The sequence below is a fragment of the Epinephelus moara genome, chromosome 8 (assembly GCF_006386435.1).
Source record: "Epinephelus moara isolate mb chromosome 8, YSFRI_EMoa_1.0, whole genome shotgun sequence".
Taxonomy (NCBI): Eukaryota; Metazoa; Chordata; class Actinopteri; order Perciformes; family Serranidae; genus Epinephelus; species Epinephelus moara.
In genome coordinates, this window is record NC_065513.1 from 15,350,397 (window position 1) to 15,372,221 (window position 21,825).

Consider the following 21,825-nt stretch of genomic DNA (forward strand, 5'->3'; position numbering starts at 1 on the left):
ACATTTAACTTAGGATTCTGTTGATGTTGTAGTTTTGTTTGTTTTCAGCCTGTTTAATAGGCATTCAGAGCTGATACCCTTTACCTTATGTCAATATGCAGAAAAGGCTGCATGCTAATTGGTGATTAGGAGTTGAGGTCAGAGGTTAGGCACAGCCAGTGATGTAGACCAACAATCTCCTCTGGGCAAATGGCCCTGCCCAAACCTGTTTTCACTCATTGGAGCAATTACTGGCCCTGATTAGTCAGTGCGACTGTGGGAATGATTGTCGATTTATGCATATAGCCAAATACCTACTCAAGTCAGCCAGAGCTCGACAGATCAGGAGTGCTCAGTCTCCTAATAGAACCACAGACCTCCAAACAGATAAAAGACAAAACGGGTCCAGGGACCTGAAACAAAACACTGAATAAAGATGAGGGTTGTAGAAGAGGCCACATTTAATGCCCTCTTGGCTGTCTTCTTACTTCTTTCTATCCTTCTGTTTTAAGGAGTAAGCAAAGGTGGAACCATGTTACCTGAGCTTGTGACTGTTGTGTTAACTTTCACAAATTATACCTTAAAGAGATGAATGGATTTTTCTTTCTCTGGCTTGTGCCTGTGGCTGTACTCAATCAAAGAAAATCCTGGTCAACTAAAGATTCTAACTACTCTTCTACTCCTCAACCAATCAATTGGTTGACCTGGAAGAGAAGTCTGCACATTATTTCTAGATGAACTAAATCAGCCACAGCGCACTGAGTGCACTCTACCTGGTAGTGTTGTGTGTCCATCAGAGCATTTTTGTTTCCAGCAGCTTGATTGGGTGCTGAACGTCTAATCTGCACAGAGTGCTGCATGGTTGCAATTATTCTCTGGCTGCCGCAAGTTGAAAAATGTTTAACTTTGGGTAAAATGCTGCACTCATTTCTGTCACCTCAGCTGTCCTATTGCAGTGGAGGAGGGGTGGAAAAAAATACCACAAAGACCAACCATCACATTATGTACAAGTGCTAAACAACAACAACAACAACAACAACAGCAACAGAGGAGAGAATTAATGGAGCAGACAATAATACTGCTGGCCACATAGAGGTGCAGGTCTGTTCTCTCTCCCTGTGTACCTCAGCCTTCCCTTCACCCAGAGTAAGGGCCAAAACAAGTACTCTACCTTGTGCTGACATTTTTACTTCCCCGGATATTCCATATCATAGTAACCAGACGCAGCCAAAGTTTCTCAGCTGAATAAATGCTGTGCCTCCAAGGCACTCTAGCACTCCCAGCTGAGCATTTTCTGCTGCTTTCAGCTTGGGGAAAAAAACGCTTTGTCGGAATTACAACCTCTTATGAAAGTAACACCAGCGATTATCTGACCAATGAGAATTTGGCTGGACAATAGCATATCAACAAACCAACTGTATGAAATAGATACAATGTTTCTGTTTTGGAGCCAGCCTCAAGTGCCCATTCAAGGAACTGCACTTCTGCTTTGGCCTCCTTTTTTTCAGCCCTGGACGTTGCCGCTTGATGTCAGCCCTACTTTTGACGTTGTCTAGACAAATATAGATAGTCTTGCATTGCCAGCACTCTGGCTGAACCCGTCATAATTCTGTACTAAGGGAAAAAACACTCTTGGTTGTTTGGTTGTTGTTTCACGCACAGCACTACAACAGAGTGTTGGGATAGGGCTGGCTATGTGAGACTAGTTTCACATAGTGACAGGGATTTTGGAAATAGTGACATGCAGGAAATGTGTTACAATCTGAAATAGGCAGCCAGTGACAGGCTTATACCAACAGTCTACATTCTGTGAGCCAGACTGCCCCAAAATAAGCATATTTTGGGGCATAAATGATTGAATGGACAAATCAGCAATGTGTGCATCATTCCTGAGATGTAGGCTATGTGCAGTGGGTTGGCTTTGTATCCTGAGTCCTGTTCACATACATGAGATATTCACATTCAAAACACTCAACACAATGACACAGAAAGGAGCTACTGTGAGTTCATTATCATAGTGAGTTTATTTTGTTCTCCCTCCCTGTTCTCCTGTTTCTGAAACAGGATGCATTGTGAAGAAATGACCCACCTCTTTCCTTCTCAGATCCTTGAAGAGTGAAGTCAAAGATAGGAACCAGATAAGTCCTCACTACTCGCTCATCTGTAAAATAGAGATGAGCTTGTCCTTAGAGATAAGGTGAAATTCAGATGGTGCAGTGGAGATTTAGCCAGAGTGTGTGTGTGTTTGGGGAATGGTTTCTGTATTACGAGGGAACAAGGGGTCTCCCAGGGAGAGAGAGGTCAGTGCAGTTACAGGCGTTTGATGTTTGCATTATATATAGCTGCGGCACACACTGGGATGTAGGAGACAGCATTTTTGCAGAGTGAGGAAATGGTCTTCTGCAAGACTCCCTGACATCACGCCAAAGATGGGGATTATAGCTCCTCAGTTTGGCTCGGCTCAAGCCTCCTAACAACTCCTATACAGTGAGACTTGCTCTCTTTCTCTTTCTCACTCTGTCTCTCTCCACTCTCATCTTTAGCTTTTGTCCCGAGTTACAGCAGTGTCAGCATTCTTGTCCCTGTGGCACAGTATCCAGACCTTCCCCACTCTTTCTTGGACGGGAGCCCTGTGTCTGTATGAGGAGGTGGAATGTGTCTTTGTGGAAAGCGCTCAGAGAAAGCAATAAAATGGAGAGAAAATACGAGGCCCCAAGTGAGTGAAATGAAAGTACTCCATCTTAGGAGGGGATGGAGGCCTACGGGTTCTGCTTATACTTGACCTTGCAGCGTACACAGTATGGTCTCTAAATAACAGCCGAGACAGACCTTAGCTGGCTACACATCAACCTCAGAAAATGCTCTTGAATGTTCTGTCTTAAATAGAGAAAGGGACCGAGTGGAATCAGGGTTGTAAAATATTTAGTAGAGGGCCCAGAGGTAAAGACTGCTCTGGTATTTTATTGTAGCCAGACTCAATTTTGAAAAGTTAGTAGCTATTGTTGGTGCTGTCAGCTAATTTAATTGGAGCCATTGGCTTTAGCTTGTGGCAAGGTGTGGCCATCTCATGTTGGTGCCCCCTGCACACGCGCACACCCACCCACACCCACACACCCACACACCCACACAAAGAAAATTGCCGACTTAAACTAATGAGATTATTGTTGTTTAGTGATTATGGGCAAGGGCATAGGTTTTGGTTTCATAATAAATAGAAATGCTGTGTAAATTACCGCATAATGAATGCACTAACCCAACTGAAAATTTAGTTTACTTCCCTTAAACTACACCTGACGCTTGACATATACTATGACACATAATGTATTTTCATCTTATACTACAATGACCACTGTGTATACTGACGTTCAATTCTTGCATAATTTTAGGAGAATATTAATTCTAAATAAAAGCAGACCTAAAAGGGATACTTTGCCAAGTTTCAGCCAGATTTGTATCATAAAAATGTGGGTAGTAGAACTGTGGTAAACCTCTCTCCAACTTACCAGTGCCCAGATCTCCCTGCTCATTTGGGATGTTTGCTGGCTCTCGGGTTGTTGCTGGAACTACATATTTTTACTTCCTCATTTTTGTACACCCGCCGCCACCACATACAGAGTATAAAATCAGAATGAGAATGACAGAGAGAGAGAGCACCACCCCTTTCGCTCTTAAACTAACACCAAACTCAGATCAAATGGTAAAACAAAGCATTGCTGATCAGATGTAAACCAGGATAACTGTATTGTCCATTCCTTGCCTGAAATGTTTTCACAAACATATTTTAGTGCACTGTTTGGCTGTAACATGAGAGTTTGTGAACAAGAGGTTTTTCCTGTATTGTGAAAACGGAGACTGAAATCAAACGTTAAAATTAATAATATTAAGATTCTTTTGCCTAATTCTCACTTCAAATATTTTCAAAAATGTATTTTAGCTTACCATTTAACTGTAATATGAGATTGTTATATACCAGCTGGCAGCCATATTGTTTTCACACTAGCCAGCCAAAACCAACCTTGCATTACGTCACCCACTAGTGGAAGCATTTATTGACCAGTGTAGCTCAGTCCATCATGATAGTTATAGGTTTCCTACCACTTGAGCAAAAGCGAATACCACAGCCCTTTTTCTCTGTTTTCTCTGGTCAGGTAGTAGTGGCGGTTAGGTACCAATTTCAAAAGAATTTATGTCTTTCTACGGCATAGACAGCCCAGTTTCGTGAAAACCATACAAGGTTTAAAAGTGTGGACGATACTCAGTGCTGCTTATAAAACTCACTGCTATGAGAACATGGTAATAATTAAAGGTGATAAGTGTCAGAGGAGACAAGTGAGGTGCACATGTATTTCCCAAACCAGCCCAGTTGGCAGAAGAAAATGTTGGCAATGTAAGTTTCTGCAAGCCATGTATATGTTATGTTTCCACTTTTCACATATCATATCAATGTTTCAAAAGTGACATAGTTCTGGTTACATGAATATAAGCTGACTTTGTTATTGGGAGATGGAAGAGATGGTGGATGGCACCATCTACAGTAGACAAGATGGCTGCCAAGCTGCAGACTACTGTTAGAGACAAACAAACAACAAAACTGGGTGTCTTTTAGCTAGACATAGGCGGCTTTACGAGCAGCAATTGTGCCACCAAAATCAGGTATTTTAAGCCAAAAAATGATCTTTTCCCAACCATAACCATGTAGTTTTTGTGCCTAAATATAACCACATGGTAACTGCAGCATTGTTGAAACGTAAAGACATGTAAACACATATTCACGATATAATACTGTTTGTACAAATGCTACATATCTGTGGTGTGCAGAATTGTACATTGCTAACATTTATACTGGCAACTGGGTTGCCCAAACTCAGTGGAAAATACACCCTTAACTATAGAAATGAATCTCAGTTTTATAATCTTCCTGCAAAATGGCCATAATTGGTTCATACAGTGTGCCTCTACTGACTGCACACAGCTGCTTGTGTCTATTATCTATTGTGGTTGTGGTTATGAAAAAGTGTTTGCCGTTTTGTGTGTGTGTGTGTGTGTGTGTGTGTGTGTGTGTGTGTGTGTGTGTGTGTGTGTGTGTAATGAGTTGGGCATCTGTGAATATGTGCATGGGCACGTTTTTGACTTCATCGCCATTCAGAGAGGCTTAGCGTGATTAGAGTAGTGTGATCCTCTGAAGAGTTAATGATGAGAGAAGCAGTAGCTCCACAGAGGCCAATCACACACCAGCCTCTGACAGCATGCGGAGGCTTATCTTGCTCTATGTATTGTTTGTGTCTGTCCGTGTGTGTGTGTGTGTGTGTGTGTGTGTGCGTGGCTGTGTGTGCACCACATGGGTTCTAATGCGTGGGAACATATATGATGGGATTTCAGCTATCATTTCTCACATGATAGTGTTTGTTATCATCTACCCTGAACACCATTAGAATATGCATGATTCCTTTGTCTGGATGTTTGACATTTGGGGGTTTATGGACATACAGAGCAGAATTTATAATCATATAGCTTCATTATGCTACTGTCAGACATAGATCCAGCTCAGGAGGGGCTCTTAGTACCTCCGGGTCTAGTTCCGGGCTACACGGCACATTGAAGAAGGCCGATGGCAGTTTCCCCCTCCCCGCCCTCCAGGGGACTGACTGACAGGCTTAATGACACTGTCGGGGTTACAGCACGTCTCCAACTCATTTTCGAATGTGATTGAAGTTCGCAGTGGGTAGCTTTTCATCAGTGTTGAGCAGACAAAAGGGACCTTTTCAGTGTTGTCTTTGTATGTGTGTGCAGTTTGTGTGTTTGCACATGTACGCCTGCAGCTCTGAAGAGATGCACAAGAGAAAAATCGCTTTAACGGTTGTTATCCGGGCTGTGTCGGAATCTCACGTTCTCGGAGATGATGAGTTTTGTATGGGCTTGTCTCTAGTGTGTACTCCGCTTGTTTATTGCATACTATATACACACTCAGGTACTTGCAGGCAGATACTGAACAGAGGAGAGTGCACACATAGGATTCTGTGTCTAGGTCAGTATGTCATTAAACCAGGTTGGCTTTGTGTAGCACCCAAATTTACATGATTTATTACAAGGAGAAGCAAATTTAAAAGAGGACATTGTCAGAGCTGTATTGGACAGGTATAAGAGTATTGCAATATACAGGAAGTGTTATGTAAAGAGTCTCATTTAGTCTCCAGTGTACTCAGCAGTGTGTCCATTGGCTTTACTGCTCAGCTAGGCTCTGGTTACAGTCCACCTTAGTGTAGGCCCGAGCCATTCACGGCTGCAGATGTGGGATGAGTCATGTAATAGTTGTTGGTGTTGGCTCAGCTGTACTTCTAACCCCCTCCTCCTTCCCACCCTTCCTTTCTCATTTCCGCCCCTTTCTTTGCTCCCTTTTTCTTAGGTCCTCTAAACTAGGCCGCTCGCCTTTGTTGAGCAGCAGTTAGGCATATGTTACGGCTATGAAGCCTGCATCCTCTCACTTATTGGCAGCGCAAAAGTGGCCTGTGATTGCTCCATCACTCCAGTGTGAAGAGGCCAATCTAACACAGACAGAAATCCACTTTGTTTGAAGCCACACTGGTGTTTTTCCTATCATTCTTGACTTGACTGGTGGAAGTAGAGTTCGATTGGTGCTTATGTGTCTGCTTTGAGTCAGCTGACACTCTTCAGTACCTTGCTCAGCATACAAAGTTTCCCCACCACCCGGAGCACCTTCTTTTAGCTTCGGCTTGTCCTCAGCGATGGAGAGGTTAGCAGAGCCAAGTATTCCTCCTACGCTGGCTGATCCCCCTTCTTACATTGCGTGACCTGAACACAACATGCATTCCAGAAAAATCAGGTCCTCAAATTCCAATACAGTCCCTGCAGAGTGTTTGGTAAACATATTCCCTCTCTGTTCTCTCTCTTTCCAGCTCTGCCGTCTGAACACCCCTTTTCCCTCCACGTATCTTTATCCATTACGATGTGTTCCTCAGAAGGCTTTTGTTAAAGTAGCAGAGACAGAGAGACAGATTCTTCTGGGCACAGGGCGGTTTGTAGGAGCAGAAAGCAGCTCTAAGCAATGTGCATCTCGGGTGGCTCGGCTGAGATGCCAACTTAATTTGTGGCTGAAGGGCTGTAACAAAAGCCAATCACCCTTCCACTCTGGCTTCTATTCTGCCAGAGGCGAGAGATACAATCAGGGCCCCTGCTAGCAACTATTTACCCTCCCTGTCAATCAGAGTCCCGTGGCGTGTGCTCGCAGCTGGAGGCATCACTGGCAGGTGGCCCAGCATCTCCCGGAAAACATGCCTTAAAAGCAACGATTATTTCCTGATCGTCCCTTCCCACCACACCCCACACTACTACCTGGCACGCCCTTGATCCCTCATCTGCCGTCAACTTTATCTTTCTATCTGTGTGCTTCTCTGTAGTCCATATTACCTGCAAATGAATAGCATCAGTGGAGCTCTGCTGTGCCGTCCTGGGAAATTTTGGACTTAAGGAAACTAATTAGGCGATTCTAGTTTTGATCCGTCTGCCTTTACGCACACAGACACACACACATCTAATATAGGGACGCAGCCCCCCCCCCCCCCCCCCNCCCAGAGCCAGATGTGTCTTACATGGGACATGGAAAGGAATGTTCCTGGGATTTGCTTTCCATCATGCTGCACTAAGGGAGCTTACCATCCTCATGGTCTTAAATCTCTGTCACAGTGGGAGGTAGTGTGTGCACGTGTGTATGTGTATGTGTGCATATGTACATAATGTGTTTATGTATGTCATAAAGCAGCCCAGTGGTGAGATCCTCTTTCTGGTCTTTTATCAGTGGGACCAGTTCTGTCCGCCTGGGGTTAGAGCGAAGGACCCAGTGGTGCTGAAAGCACAGGGTTAGTCTGGTGTAGCTTGGAGGAGCCACAGTCTATGGAGCAGTGAGGTGCGGAGGTGCTTTGGAGGGACAGCCCTGTCTTTTGATCCCACCAAGTGCTGGTGTTGATGCTGTGTTCTGCAGGATTCCCAAGCCACAGTAGCCACCCTCACCAGGCTTGTAATTACATTTGGGGAATAAAAGCACAGAGGGAGGAAGGGATTTAAATGGTTTGTGTGCAAGGCTGGAGGTAGAGGTCCTTTCGCTTTCTCAGCTGCATGTCATTGCAGATTTATTCGCTCAACACTTCAGAGCATGATGACAAGAGTCAGTATAAAGCATGATTGAGCTGGCTATTTAACTTACAGGTGAGATATGGGAGGTTGTGTTGATGGGGGTTAGGATATGTTTTTTGTTTTGTTTTTTCAGTAGATGTCAATGTTCCTTTTTATTGATGAAAACATTGAGCAGCACCTGGTGGGTCTTACATTACATGAAGTATACCTTAAGTTGTCAACAGGGCTGTAATCAGCATGCAGAACATTACAACATATTTGTACAGTAGTTGTATATTGTTCCCTCACACAGACTATGACTTCCTTGTTTGATCACCTTCAACTTTCATCAGTCAAGTAAAAGGTGAAGAAGTCCAGCCACTCACTTGAAACAGTGAAACCTTTTTTGGCATGTTCAGGGCAGAGGAAGAAGCTGAAAACACAACATCTGACATATCAATTGCTTTTAATGATGAATGTGTTAGCAAACACCTGCCAATTGACCCTTTGCTGAGTCCCGCCCCTCAAACACAGACTGGCTAATCATAGTTTAACACACTGTTCAATAGGTCGAATACAAATTGCAATATTCAGTTAAATGCTGGACCAACAACAAGGTTCGACTGCTGGAGCAGAATGGATAATTAATGTGACCAACACAGAAGGCTTAGTTTGATGACATGTATTGAACATTTTTTTAAATGGAGTACAGTGGAGTGGGACGTGCAGAGGAGCGGTGTGGTGCAAGTCCATCCTACCACTCAAGCAGAATCAGGAAGGTTCACAGTGCAACCCAAGACTTCAAAGTCTCCTGACCATCAGTTGTCTTGTTGGTGGATCCTTGTACGGTGGTTTGCCATCAAAGCAGACAAGAAACAGGGCTCTCCTGAAGTCTCAAAATGGCGACTGCATGGTGCAGAGCGCACACGAGGGGGCGGAGTTCAGCTCCCTTTCACTTCACAGATTTTCAAAAAAAAATTAACCTGCCTTACAATTCAGATGGGACTGAATTGTAAGGCAGGTTAATTTTCTTTTCAAAACAATTTCTTTCATACACTCAAGAATAGACAGATTTTTATTTTATGGTTGTTTAACATTATTAATTAATAGACACCGTCAGTAGCCCTCTATGCTAACAGCACTACACCAGCGTAGAACTGGCCAGCTACAACAAGTGTCTGACAACATCACGGCTGTGCTCTGTCAACTCTCATGCGACCCTTTCTGATTTTCTTCATTTTCAGGCTGGGGCAGGGTGTTTTAATGATACTCGATACCTGGAAAGGTTGAAAGGAGATTTATGTGTCTTCCCTGTTCTAAAACCGCAATCAAACTTTGACAAGTGTGGGGTTTGCTAGCTCCTGAAAGTATAGCCCACTGCATGTATACACATGCTGCTTTTGTTTTTTTAAGATTTTGACACTGAATTAAGACCTATCCTGCTTTACAGGAACCAGTGAGGGGAAGCAGGGAAACTTTGCAGATATTTAACCAGCTGTGTATCATCGCAGTGTGTGCAGATGAGGGGTGTTTTGCTTCCCAGTTTCTTCTCCATTTGCCAGCTTTATTTGTCCTCGCAGCAAACAGTAGGCTTCCACAGCTTTTTGGTTGACAACAGCTGCCTGCTGCTGCTGTAAACAGCATTAATGGGATCAGAATCTGTGGGCCAAGAAACAATTACAGTGAGCTAAAAGAGGCTACAATGGTTTGTAGAGCTGCATAGTTCTCTGTCACCATGAGCGACATCTTTCACGTCATTTGATCTATTGTCAATATAAAAATCAACAATTGGTGTAGCTTTAAGTATCTTTTATGTTGTCCAGATTTGGTTTCTTTCTCTCATGTACAGTACAAAGGCTTTCTCCATGGGTGTCTCTTAACAGTCAAGCTGTTCATTTGTCCAGTTCACTCATGACTTTTTCTAACACACAGTTAAAGCAAAGCCACAGAGAAACTGTAGCCTTCTGTGGCAGTCACCAATTTAATAAGTTAACAAGGATCCAGGAAGGCAGCATCACCTCTGTTTCACCACTGTTGACCCGACATTGCCATGAAAGAGGTGGAAATAGGTTGATCTGCACTTTAAATAATGTAAATAGGCATAATTGAGATGATGCAAACTTAATTTAGCATTTTAAATGATCTAAAATGGCAGTCATCAGTGTGATTGACATTAGAATTGTGCTTTCTGGGCTACATCTGCTAAATTATTATGGAAATCATGCAAAATAAGCAATTAACAGCCTAGAAAAGGTATTAACCAAACAACTTATCTAAAAGGGCAGTGTCAACATAAAAACTACCACTGTAAAAAAACACAACTGTTAAACAGTCCTCTGAGATAAGCTCATGTTTTCCCTCTTAAATAGTCATGTAAGGTATTTTGTGTTTTACCTTTTGAAAAGAGTCCTGTGAGGTAGGCTCTTGTTTTACCTCTTAAACCTCCTCAAAATGAGCATATGCCCCTTTGAGTGAAAAGAAAGGCTTTTTGCCTCTCCTATCCTCGGTGTCGGAGTGGTGGAAGTACATTTATATGACGGTGTTGTAGACAGAACGTGATCTCCATTAGATTTTTGACCTCTTCTCTTTCAGCTCCATCTGCACCCTCCTGTCTGTAAATCTCTGCCAGCCTTTGGCAGTTCTGCTCCACACTCATTAGTTTCCTCTGGAGGGAGGTCTGGCTAAAATATAGTATATCTATAAGTGCTGGTTGGCCCCTCATGTATGTAGAACTGCATCTAGGGGCTAGGTGCTGTGTAAAGCTTCAGTCATGGTTCACATTCTGGATGGGGTTTTTCACTTGATACAAAGGTGGTGTATAACCTCCACCTAAAAGTGACCCATCTGCTGTCATATCAGCGAAGATCTTTGAGATGAGATTGCGAATCATAGTGAGATACTCTGAGCGAATTCGGTTGGCCTCATACCTTTTTATTTCATGTACAAGTGCTCGTACCATCTGATGTCGCTCCACTGGCCAAGGTCTTTTGCCATCTATGGTTACAGAATGTTTTTCCTGTGGAATTTGTTGCACAGGAATGTTTCTGTCCATGTTTTCAGTATTTGAGAGGTGGAAGGTCTGCTGCTTGGATCGCTGTTTTCTGCCTGGCTTAACATTAATGCGGTGGCCGATCGCTGCAATGGGCTGCAATGAGGCAGAGTGTCTGATGATGGTGATGGAGACTCACAGACTGACAGTGGTGAGGAGTTTGGAATAACTTGCACATCCAGCATTACACTAAATATATCTGATGTGTGTTTTCAAATGAGGGTAAAGGGCCTTAAAGTTTTCACACCTTGCACTGTAGGAGTCACCATTACATGTTAGTTCAACTACACCCCACAACCTACCTAACCATACATTTGTCATTATGTCTGTAAGAGTGACACTTAAAAGGTGACATTTTCAGCCTTACATAAGTCAATACAGTGGCACAGTTAGTATGACCTCAGACCTGACAGGGGAACAATTTTGCTGCCAATCTGGGAAAGAATAAAGTGACCTGCACAATTTTACTCCTTTGGTCAACTTTTACTTCAGATAGTCAATTCCATTTCCTCAACATTCAAAATTACTGACACTAACTAAATGCATAATCAAACATATTATGCACTGATGTTAATTAGGTTTAAATATGTCAGCAAAAAGCCCAGTATAATTACTGGCTGTTTCTCTGTGTCACCTGTATCAGTGTTAACACGGATATTTTTAATCTTTACCCAAGTTGCAATGTTAACCTTGGTTGGCTATGAACTCAACAGTGAAATAAATCAATGTTTTCATTGTATGCAAACACTATCAGCTCACTCTCCTCTCAAAGATAAAACACCTTTCTGCTTGAAATGATCCTATCACCATTCCAACTGTCATGTTTGTTTTGTGTTTTTCATGGCATATGCAGCTAACCAGGTGAAAGGCTATCAGCTCGCTAGCAACAACCACAACAGATCTTGAGAAAATTCACAGATGATCCACAACAGTTGGCATTTAATAAAACACAGTGACTCTAAAATGCATGTAAATAAAAATATTAGCCATTTAAATCTCAGCCTCACTAAACAGTGACATTATTAAATCAAACACTCACTAGCTTGACAGCTTGCTGGGCATAAGTTTGGTTTCAAACATTATTTCATAATGCCGCCTTTATGAATAGAATACTGACAAAAAAGACAGGATTGTTTGAAATTACTATCTAATTTGTAGATGCACAACTCAATCAATGCAGATGAAGCAGGACTTCTTGTTGATGCCTAACACATGAAAAAACTGCTAAATAAAAGCAAGTGCTTACACTACTCCAAATCAAGACACACACTGACTGCCTGTAGATGTTTTAGACTTTTCTTAGATATGTAAAGAACTAAGGTGACAAAGGTATATGATATGTACAGTAGAGTCAGCCAATTATCCTATACCAATTCTTTCTCTTTACCCTTTTCAACATTCGCAGTCATTTTGTGAAGCTCACCTTTTCATATCACAACCAAAAAGCACACTTAAAAACAAAGGAGCTGAAAGCAGCCATGCATCCTTCTATTTCACAGAAATCTGATTTGGTCTAAATCCATTAGGCGTGAGTTACTTGCTGTTGCAGATGGATTAGAAGAGAGCGGCACAAAAGCTCTGTCTCCTTTCTCAAAGAGAAGGCTGAGGTGCTGAGAGTCTGGACATTTGGTTGTCACTCTTCATTTCTTTCATTGTGTCAGGCTGCTGCAGGCAACAGTTCTGGCCAGCTCATATTGATCTGGGTCCTCAGACCTTAACCTGTGTTCTCTTATCTCTCTTCTCCTCTCCTCTCCTCTCCTCTGCCACTTAAGAAATGGAATTTTTCGTGTACCACTGAAAAGGGTTGGACTGTGTGTAGTCCTATGTGTCAGGCCTGATTTGTCCAGTTGTGTGGGCTGACAAGGACAGCGCCTCCCATCACTGGGCCTCCAAAACGCCCTTGAATAACCCTGGACTCTTGCGTCCTTGGATTGACTGCCTGGCTTCCTGCTGAAAGCTCTCAGATGCAAGTGGGGGCCTGCAAGCTATGCTATATTTGGCACCGTGTCCTCAGACCCAGCAGGAAACCATAACAACAGCTAATTAGCGTATAATGGATAGACATTGAGATCTATATATTTTTTTTCTGTGGCTCAAAGGGTTTCTGCTGCCAACAGGTAGCGTGGTCTGGATCTATTTTGATCACCCTCAGCAGCGTCACTTTAACTGCTCCTAACCTCTATTAGTGCTTAAAGAAGGAGTTATCCACACTTCACAGCATTATGCATCTCTCTGCTTTGTCCCTAGCTTGAGGCCTTGCAAAGTGGCAAACCTTGATGTTTACCTCAAACCCCTCCTGGAATGACTTTCAAACACCACTGTGATTTCCCCTTCTGTCACCACAAGGTCTCTCAAGAATTGATTCCCTGCACCAGCAGGCATCACACAGCTACGCCCGTGGAGATTTGACTTTAGTACAGAAATAAACAGCAGCCCCGTGCAGCCCTTCAAGGCTTTGCTCTGATTTAGAGTACATTAAGATTCATTCACAGTGCCCCGCTTTCCCGGTGTGCCACCTCTTCAATTTCCTTCTCAACCAGACTTAAGATTCATGTGTTTATATCAGAAGGCAGGAGGGCTGTTTGCGCACATGAACAATGCTGACATCCTGTCACAAGGGACAGGCGCTGGGACTGAGATAGGGGCTGTGGGGGCTGTGGGGGCTGGAAAGGTGGAGCCAAGCTCCGGCTCAGTTACAGTGCCTCCCTCTTTCCCTCCCTCTCTTTTCCTCACTTAACATTTGGCCATTTCTGTAAACCTTGTTTTGTCTAGCGTATTGTCAGAGAGAGGGAGCCTGAAATATCAAACCCCCACACCACTTGAAGGGAACAGTCAAATTTTCCACTAACACCAATGGAGACTGTCAGATCCAATTTTATTCGGTGCCTCTCGTGTTTCTTCCTCTCAGCTGCCTGTTTGCCACCAACTCTCACAATATAGCCTCAAACAAACACACGAGCACATACTAGAGCAGAGAAGCACAAATACACGCAGATGCAAAAATGTGTCCACACACAGACACACACACACACACACACACACACACACACACACACACACGTACACGCACAGAAGCCACAAAGCTCTGGGATACATTTGTGTATTACTTTGTGTCTCTGTGGATGTGTGAGTGAATGTATACTGGGTCTCTGGAGTAACCACAAATGATCCACCATTTGCCTGGCACTACTGCACAGGCTACCCACAGCTCAGACACCAACAAAAAAAAATCTGATTTTTACTAGCATGAGCATTGCCTTCACTGCAGCTTTTCTGTGTCTTTTTCTTCATGCCATGTTATGCTGCATGGGTGTTAGTGTGTTTATGTGCTTCTTCCTGAGTTTACAGTATGTGTGGATGTGTGAGTGTGTGACTGTTTGAGCGGCAGACAGTCTGACACACAGTGTACGGTAGTAGCTGTCACGAGTGCCCTTACCCGTAGCTTGACCTTTAGTGACAATCAATCCTTTGTGAACATGTCCTGTGAAGGCTAAAGGAATTATCAAGCTACAGGCCCTCTGGCGTCATTTATCTACAAGCTGGAGGTCACGCAGGTTGTGGAGAAACAAGTGGCTCCACTCGTATCTCATCACTGTTAATAGATCTGATTAGCCCTGATGATTGATTAGAGAAATTGGTTAACAGCCAGGTAAGGTATGATATCTGTGCTTGTTTTCTTCTGAAGCAAATTAGCAGAGCCTTTTTATAAGTAGGCTTTCCAAAATAAGGTACACTTCCTGTTTTGTGTTGATTTGTGATTCTGGAAACAACTGAGATATGATTTTTTATCATATCATTTTAAAACTTGGAAAAATAAAAAGTTGGAGCTCTGTAATTTGGCTCCACAGGAAGCAAAGTTGAATTCAACTTGGCCCGTGTCGGGCTTATCAACCGCAGTGGACCGCCGAATCCCTCTGTGTGCATGTGTGTGTGTCCGTGCATGCCTGTGAGTGTATGTATGAAAGAGAGCAATCAGGTACAGCTGTACCTGCCCTCACTTGGCAGAGCACCACATTTGCCTGGTTAAAAAAGCAGAAGGCTTTGATATGGCAGAGAGGCAGTCATTTGGCTGATCTAATGGTTCCTCCCATAGGATCAATATCTGTGTGCAAACACCGAGCGAGAGAAGAGAATGGAGCATACACCCATAAAACCAGCTGAATATTTTTATCATATCCATCCCCCGCCCCCAGCTTGTACGCCGACATCACCAGCATGCCTCCTCTCTACCCCCCTTTTCTCTCTCATTTATGCACACATGCACATACATGTTTCTTTGCACATGCACACAGACAGGAACACGCACCTTCGGAAAACATCTTTCAAGCTTCTTTGAGAGCCTCTCTGACTGGTCTGTTCCGTCTCTGAGTTTATTACAGTTGAGATGTTTCCTTTTTTGTCAAAATGCATCTCTGCAGGTGAATTCAGATCTAAAGACATCCTCGCTCTGGGGATGTCTCCAGCATTCTCTCTTCTCATCCTTCAAACACAATCTCTCCCATAGCCTTTTATCTGCCCCCCCTTCTTCTCCCACCATTCCCCCCCCCCCCATCCCCACCACAGCCCAGCCCGCTGCCTCCAGTGTGTGCGGTTCTGTTCCCTGCCAGCCAGTTCCTGTTGCTGCTGGAGCCCAGCTCGTTAAGGGAAACACTGGTGCATGGTCCTCCTCACCTTCCCTCTGCACTGCCTTTTAATTAGACAGCTGTTTGTATGTGTGTGTGTGTGTGTGTGTGTGTGTGTGTGTGTGTGTGTGTGTACCGTTTCAATGGAAGGCTGGAGTGTTTTTTAGTCACATGAGTCATCTTTTTGAAATGATTGGTATCACAGAGGCTTGTTTGTTTCTCTGATGCTCAACCCTGTCATTAAATATCAGCCTGCACTCAATACATACAGCTTTTGGACACAAATATTTTCCCTGGGTTATATTTGATCAGTTTTGGTCCGGAAACTGTTGATGAATTAATTAATCTATTGACAGAAAACAATTTGGATAACTGATGTTGTATGTGAATTATTGTTTAAGGCAATTATCAGGGGAAAAAATGACAAACATTTACTTGTTCCAGCCTCTTAAAATGAAGGTTTGCTGCTATTTTTGTGTCATACGCGTGAGAAATGAATCTATTTGGGGCTGTTGACAGTTTGTCAGACTAAACAGGCAATTTGAAGATGTCAACCTCTCATCTCTGGGAAGTTGGAGTGGGCATTTTTTCCCACTATTTTCTGACATTTTCTAAACGATTAATGGGTTAATTCAAATTCATTCATGCATTTAATTTAAATTTGGCGTTATATGGCGTATTTTTTTTTATTTTTTTATTTTTTTATTCCTGTGAATGCAGTTAGTGTGTGTGTCTGCATCCATGCAAGCAATCTTTTTCCCAAGCTAACAGCCTAACATCTGTATGGGTACAGTGAAAGATGGGGTTGTTCCCACCTCTGCAGTAATGGAATCAAACCTGTTCTCCATCTTCCCATGTCAAGAGAGAGTGACTCCTCTCCTCTCCCATATAATCCCATTAACAGCACTTTGCTGAAGTAGTGGCTGCCCTGCCCTCCTGCAGGACATGGCGTTTGGACAGAGGGCAAACTGTGAGCTCTTTAACACCTCACACCTCCGACTCTCTGTCTCTCTGATGCTCACTTTTTCTTCCGTCTGTCTCACTCTCAACTTTACATCAGATACACAAATATTTTGAGGTCTCTGGAATGATCCGTGTGACCATCAGATAATTTGTGTAGTTACGTGTATCATAGTAAAACTGTTAGCTTACTGACACTGGTTTTCAAGTCGTACCTTGGTGATATAAAGCCATGCCAGTGGAGAAGTGTGGCTTTAATGGAGTATAGCCAGCAAGTGTAGTAAAAGAAGACAGGGGCAAGTATTTTTTATGAAAGTAGTTAATGTCAGAGCAGTGGACGATTGCTTTGTTTGCCTGTTTCTGTCCACTCAGAAGGAGATTCCACACACGTGTTTATGAGCTTCTACGAGGTCTGGTAGGCCCTAATCCAACTATTTACATCTCCATGACAACCCCGCCTGTCCCATAAGCTCTGCCAGTCTGTGATGATAGCCTTGGTTGTTTGGAGTATATCAGAGCTCAGAGGTCCAAAGTGAAATAAGGAGGATTTTCAAAGGCATATTCACACAGCTGCAAGGCGAGGCATAACCACATATTTCAACACAGCAGTGAAGTGGTGGGCAGGACTCGGCTGTTCCAGGGTAAGAAATAAAACACACCAGGGGCTCGGAGTAACAGATCTTGCACCAAGCCCAGCCATCAAGAGCAGCACTGCTGCATGACATAAGGGGCTAATTATGCTAAGTACAATACATTACCTCTAGCATGTGCTATGCAAGCAGCCATTTCTCTAATGTGCTGCAGAATATAAACATACTTAGTAGAGGAGGCTGACAGAGGAGAATCAGCAAGGCATCCTAAACCACTGTCCTTGTCAGAGGAAAGAAATGGAATAATGTTGTTGGAGCCAAGCATTTCTGATTAACATGTCATCTCAGCCTTACCCTGCTGCCTCCCTTCTCCCTTTCCATCTCTCCCAGGCAGAACTAGTTTACCTTTCATTAGGAGACCCTTGGTGCAAAATGTGTTTGCTGATAAGAGCCAGCGGTTTATCAACAGTTTATAAAGCATAGCGCTAGGATTAATCAAATCAGCACACATCCGGAGAAGGGCTGGACTCTGTAAACACAATCAGATCTGACTCTGCAGATGGATTGAGAGAAGTGGGGGAGAGAGGGTAAGAACAGGGAGGGAGGACAGATAAGTGCAGAAAAGAAATGGAATCAAATTAGAATGAAGTCAATTTGGCAGAAATTATGTATTTCGGGCAATTATTTCGCTCCCAGGCGGAATCCCTATTTTTGCGATACTGGTGGGAAGTCAAAATGAGCAGTGGTGGGAGAGGGCTGCAGTCAGAAGTGAGAGAGATATGGTCCCAGTGTCTGTCCCTGCGCCAAACACAGTGCATCCTCTGTGACTAGCAAGGCTGGCTCCTCATTATCTTGGCTTCCATCTGAGGAGAAAATGCAGCGTTGCAGTCTCACTTTAGAGGGACACTGATCACAAGAGCAACTCATCTCAACTGGAGAAAGATTGCGCTCCCCCCTTCTCGCTTTCTCTTCTCGTGTCTCCCACTGCACAGACAGAGATGAGGAATCCTCTCTGTTTTTCGGCTCAGAAAAGTGGAAGTTTGAGTCGGAGAGATGGAGCGAAGCTTCAAAAGGCACATGTAATTGAGCAGCCCTAGATAGGCTATCTGGGAACATGAAACAGCAACAGTTGTGACGGAGGGTAATTGCCTCCCTGGGCCTGTATAATGCCTTGTCGAGTCTTTAAACTTGAGCAAACTGCTGGAAGTCCTTATGTCAGCAGGTAATTGGTTCCAGGCATCAGCAGCTATGTGAAATGAAGGAAAGATAGGTAGGAGGGGTGTATGTGTGTGTTTAGAAAAAGAACGTATGAACGATTCAAAGAAAAAGCGCCTTTATAAGCGTCTTCAGTGTGTTCTGCGGTATTGATTTTTTTCTCAACTATGTGCTTTGCTTTTCATTTATTCAGAGTTTCATTATGTGGCGCTAGAGCAAAGTGAAAATATCTTCTGCTCTCTGTGGGCACATTTCTTCAAATTACATCTTGATGTATATGCTAGATAATATCTATGTAAATTTCAAATTGAAGATAGCAGCACTCCTGCCTCCTCTAAAGCCCAATGCAAGTGTCAGTGGCCGGTTAGCAACATATGGCCAGGAAAGCTGCTTTCATAAATATCCCACAGCTGAAACTACATCGACTGCTCCATCCTTTACCGTAGCTGACTTTTGACTTTCTAGTTATCTGGCTCTAATTGCCCCCAGGATGACCCAGGTCACCCCTGTTGCTGAGGCTCCAAGCTAGGCAAGATGGGCAGCTCTGTGGCCTTCACTGTCAGGATGTCTGTCCTCTCCGCTGGCCTGCATCCAACCCTCTTCCTGGCTGGAGGATGCAGAGTTGGACCTCAGGAAGGAGATGCTTTATTAGCTGGCCCTGCATGATTAATTGAACATCTGCTCGCACAAAGACAGCTGACCCCAATTCCCAGCTGTTTACCCTCTGTATAAACAGTTAATAAGCCGGCAGTGAATGTGTCACACAGGGGGTCAAGACTGCGTTTTGAGAAACTTTTCCAATTTAACTGCTAAACCTCTCCCATTGCAGTTGCAGCCAGTGTATTTTTTTATTTTCACAGGTGGACACTGCTTGAGAAAATGGAAGATGAGAATATACAGAATATTGTTCTCTCTGTTTTTAGCTTGAAAGGTCTTGCCAGCAGTTAGTCAGTCAGCCAGTTGGCCCCCCGTGGCTCTGCTGTGAAGCTAAAACCCCTCTCCTCTCCCTCCTGATTAGCAGTGTCTTTGTTCCGTTGGTGGTGGCACGCCATGAAGCGTGATTGCAGTGGGCAAACTGACGGCTTTAAAACAAGCCTGCCGCTGCGCTGATCTGCATCACACTTTACCCCCCTCCTTGCGAAGCAAAGACGAAATCAAATCAGGTTTTGCTTGTTGTTTGGTCTCTGAGCAGTAAGCCTCCTAAGAGATTTGGGAATTTAGATTTTTTTTTTTTTTTTTTCTTTTTCTTTTTTCCATTTGATGTACAGCACTTCTGGCTAAAGGGACGTTTAAGTGTGGGTGGGAAATCTGCAATGCAAAGGCAACAAAATTACTCACTGTTGATGGAATGTGGGTATAATTAATGGGGCTATTTGAGATTTTTTTTCACTTGCCTACAGTTTATTACCTTTCTGTTTTACTTACTTGCTGTCTATCTTTCTCTCTCTCTCTCTCTTTATCCATAGGCTGCTTCGATGGCGCTGAGCAGCTTGGGCCACGTATATACAGCCATAGGGGACTATCCGAACGCCCTAGCCAGCCACAAGCAGTGTGTCCTGCTGGCCAAGCAGTCCAAGGATCAGCTGTCTGAGGCTCGCGAGCTGGGAAACATGGGGGCTGTCTACATCGCCATGGGAGACTTTGAAAATGCTGTCCAATGCCACGAGCAGCACCTGGGCATTGCCAAGGCCCTGGAAAATAAACGAGAGGAAGCTCGGGCCTATAGTAACCTGGGCAGTGCCTACCACTACCACCGCAACTTTGACAAGGCTATGTCCTACCATACTCATGTTCTGGAGCTTGCCCAAGAGCTGGAGGAAAAGTCCATTGAGATGAGAGCCTACGCAGGACTGGGTCATGCTGCTCGCTGCATGCAGGACTTGGAGAGGGCCAAGCAGTACCATGAACAGCAGCTGTCGATAGCTGAGGGTTTGAAGGACAGGGCCGCAGAAGGAAGGGCCTCCTCCAATCTGGGTATGTATGCACAATGCTAAAAGACTTCTGAGATAAATTAGCTGCTAAGTCAAAGTCTTCCATATGTTCCTGGTAGATCATTTGCTTTCTATGGTTAGATGTTAACACACAGTGTGCTGAATAACAATAGATCACTTTGGGTTGTCAGAGAATGTTTTTGACCAGTTATGTCAGTCTATAGGTTAATTTTACTACTCCTCAGTTTAATGCACTGCTCACCACCTGAGTCAGCAGGGAGGCAGTGGTGCAGCTCAACCATTGGTAACGCCATCCTGACCCAGTGGTGTTGCTGTGGAAACATTTTGCTTTGCCCTGGTGACTAAACCTCTTTCAGCATTGTTAACTACTGTTTTTATTGTTTACTCTGTTAGCACCATTAGCAGTGTTAGCACAGCTATTGGTGCTAACATAGTTAACAATGCTAAGGGAGTTTTGCGGCTCAAAATAAAACCCCTTATGCAACAGGGCTTCCTGAGGGGAGACCAAAGGGTGGCCATCATGTTTCCTTAGCACTGCCATCCTGCCACCATTGGCGTTACCAGCAGAAATTGCTGAATGAGTGGTGCAGCTAGTAAGCTCCTACCGGACCCAGGTGGTGCACAGTGCAAAGTGGCCAAAGCTAACTTACCAGGGGAGACCAGAGGGTGTGCACTGGGCACTATGTTTCAGCATGCTAATGCAGGTGGCCACCTATCTGTCAGCAAAGCCATCAGAAACTAAAGTAAAAGGCAAGACATTTACAACACAAAACATTAAAAATTCACCACCTCTAAGTGGATTGAGCCTTGAAATGCAGCGCTAAAGCTCATTGACTCAATGGAGCATCAAACTAAAAGGAAAAGTCTCTTGTATTTCACATTGTTTTGTGTTTTTTCTTAAAAATGAACATGTTAGTTACCAGTTAATGGGTGTCAGGCTATTGAAAGGAAAATAAAACAAAACTGACATCCATAATCACTGTCATTATCTCAGAATTGAGGAATTAATTATTTTATTTATTTAATTATCATTACTAGTGGATTCAAAGATACATTATGAATCGTAATCCAATGCTATGGCAGGAAAAAACAGTAATGTTGTTGCATCATTATTGGGAGAGTTTGATAATCGAGATGAAAAGTAGTACTCTGTTAAGAACTGTGAGTGTGTTGCTTCAGCGGCCAGTGATGAAATCAAGGAGGTCCAGTCTAAGACACTACACAGTGGTTTATGATGCAAAGAGAGATATGAGATGGATTTTACAACTCCAGAAAGTTTTTATAGCAGCAATAATTTTATCTGCTTTCTTGACAATCAAGACACAATCTGC

General features: G+C 43.6%; 1 protein-coding gene across 3 annotated transcripts in view; it reads left to right on the top strand.

The window, feature by feature from the left end:
- LOC126394499 (tetratricopeptide repeat protein 28-like) overlaps nucleotides 1–21,825 on the top strand; it is a 196,264-nt gene that overhangs the window by 136,984 nt on the left and 37,455 nt on the right. For all 3 annotated transcript variants that reach the window (XM_050051332.1, XM_050051334.1, XM_050051335.1), the window contains one exon: nucleotides 20,009–20,516. In XM_050051332.1, the coding sequence (XP_049907289.1) occupies nucleotides 20,009–20,516 (508 nt within the window). The remainder of the gene's footprint in view (nucleotides 1–20,008; nucleotides 20,517–21,825) is intronic.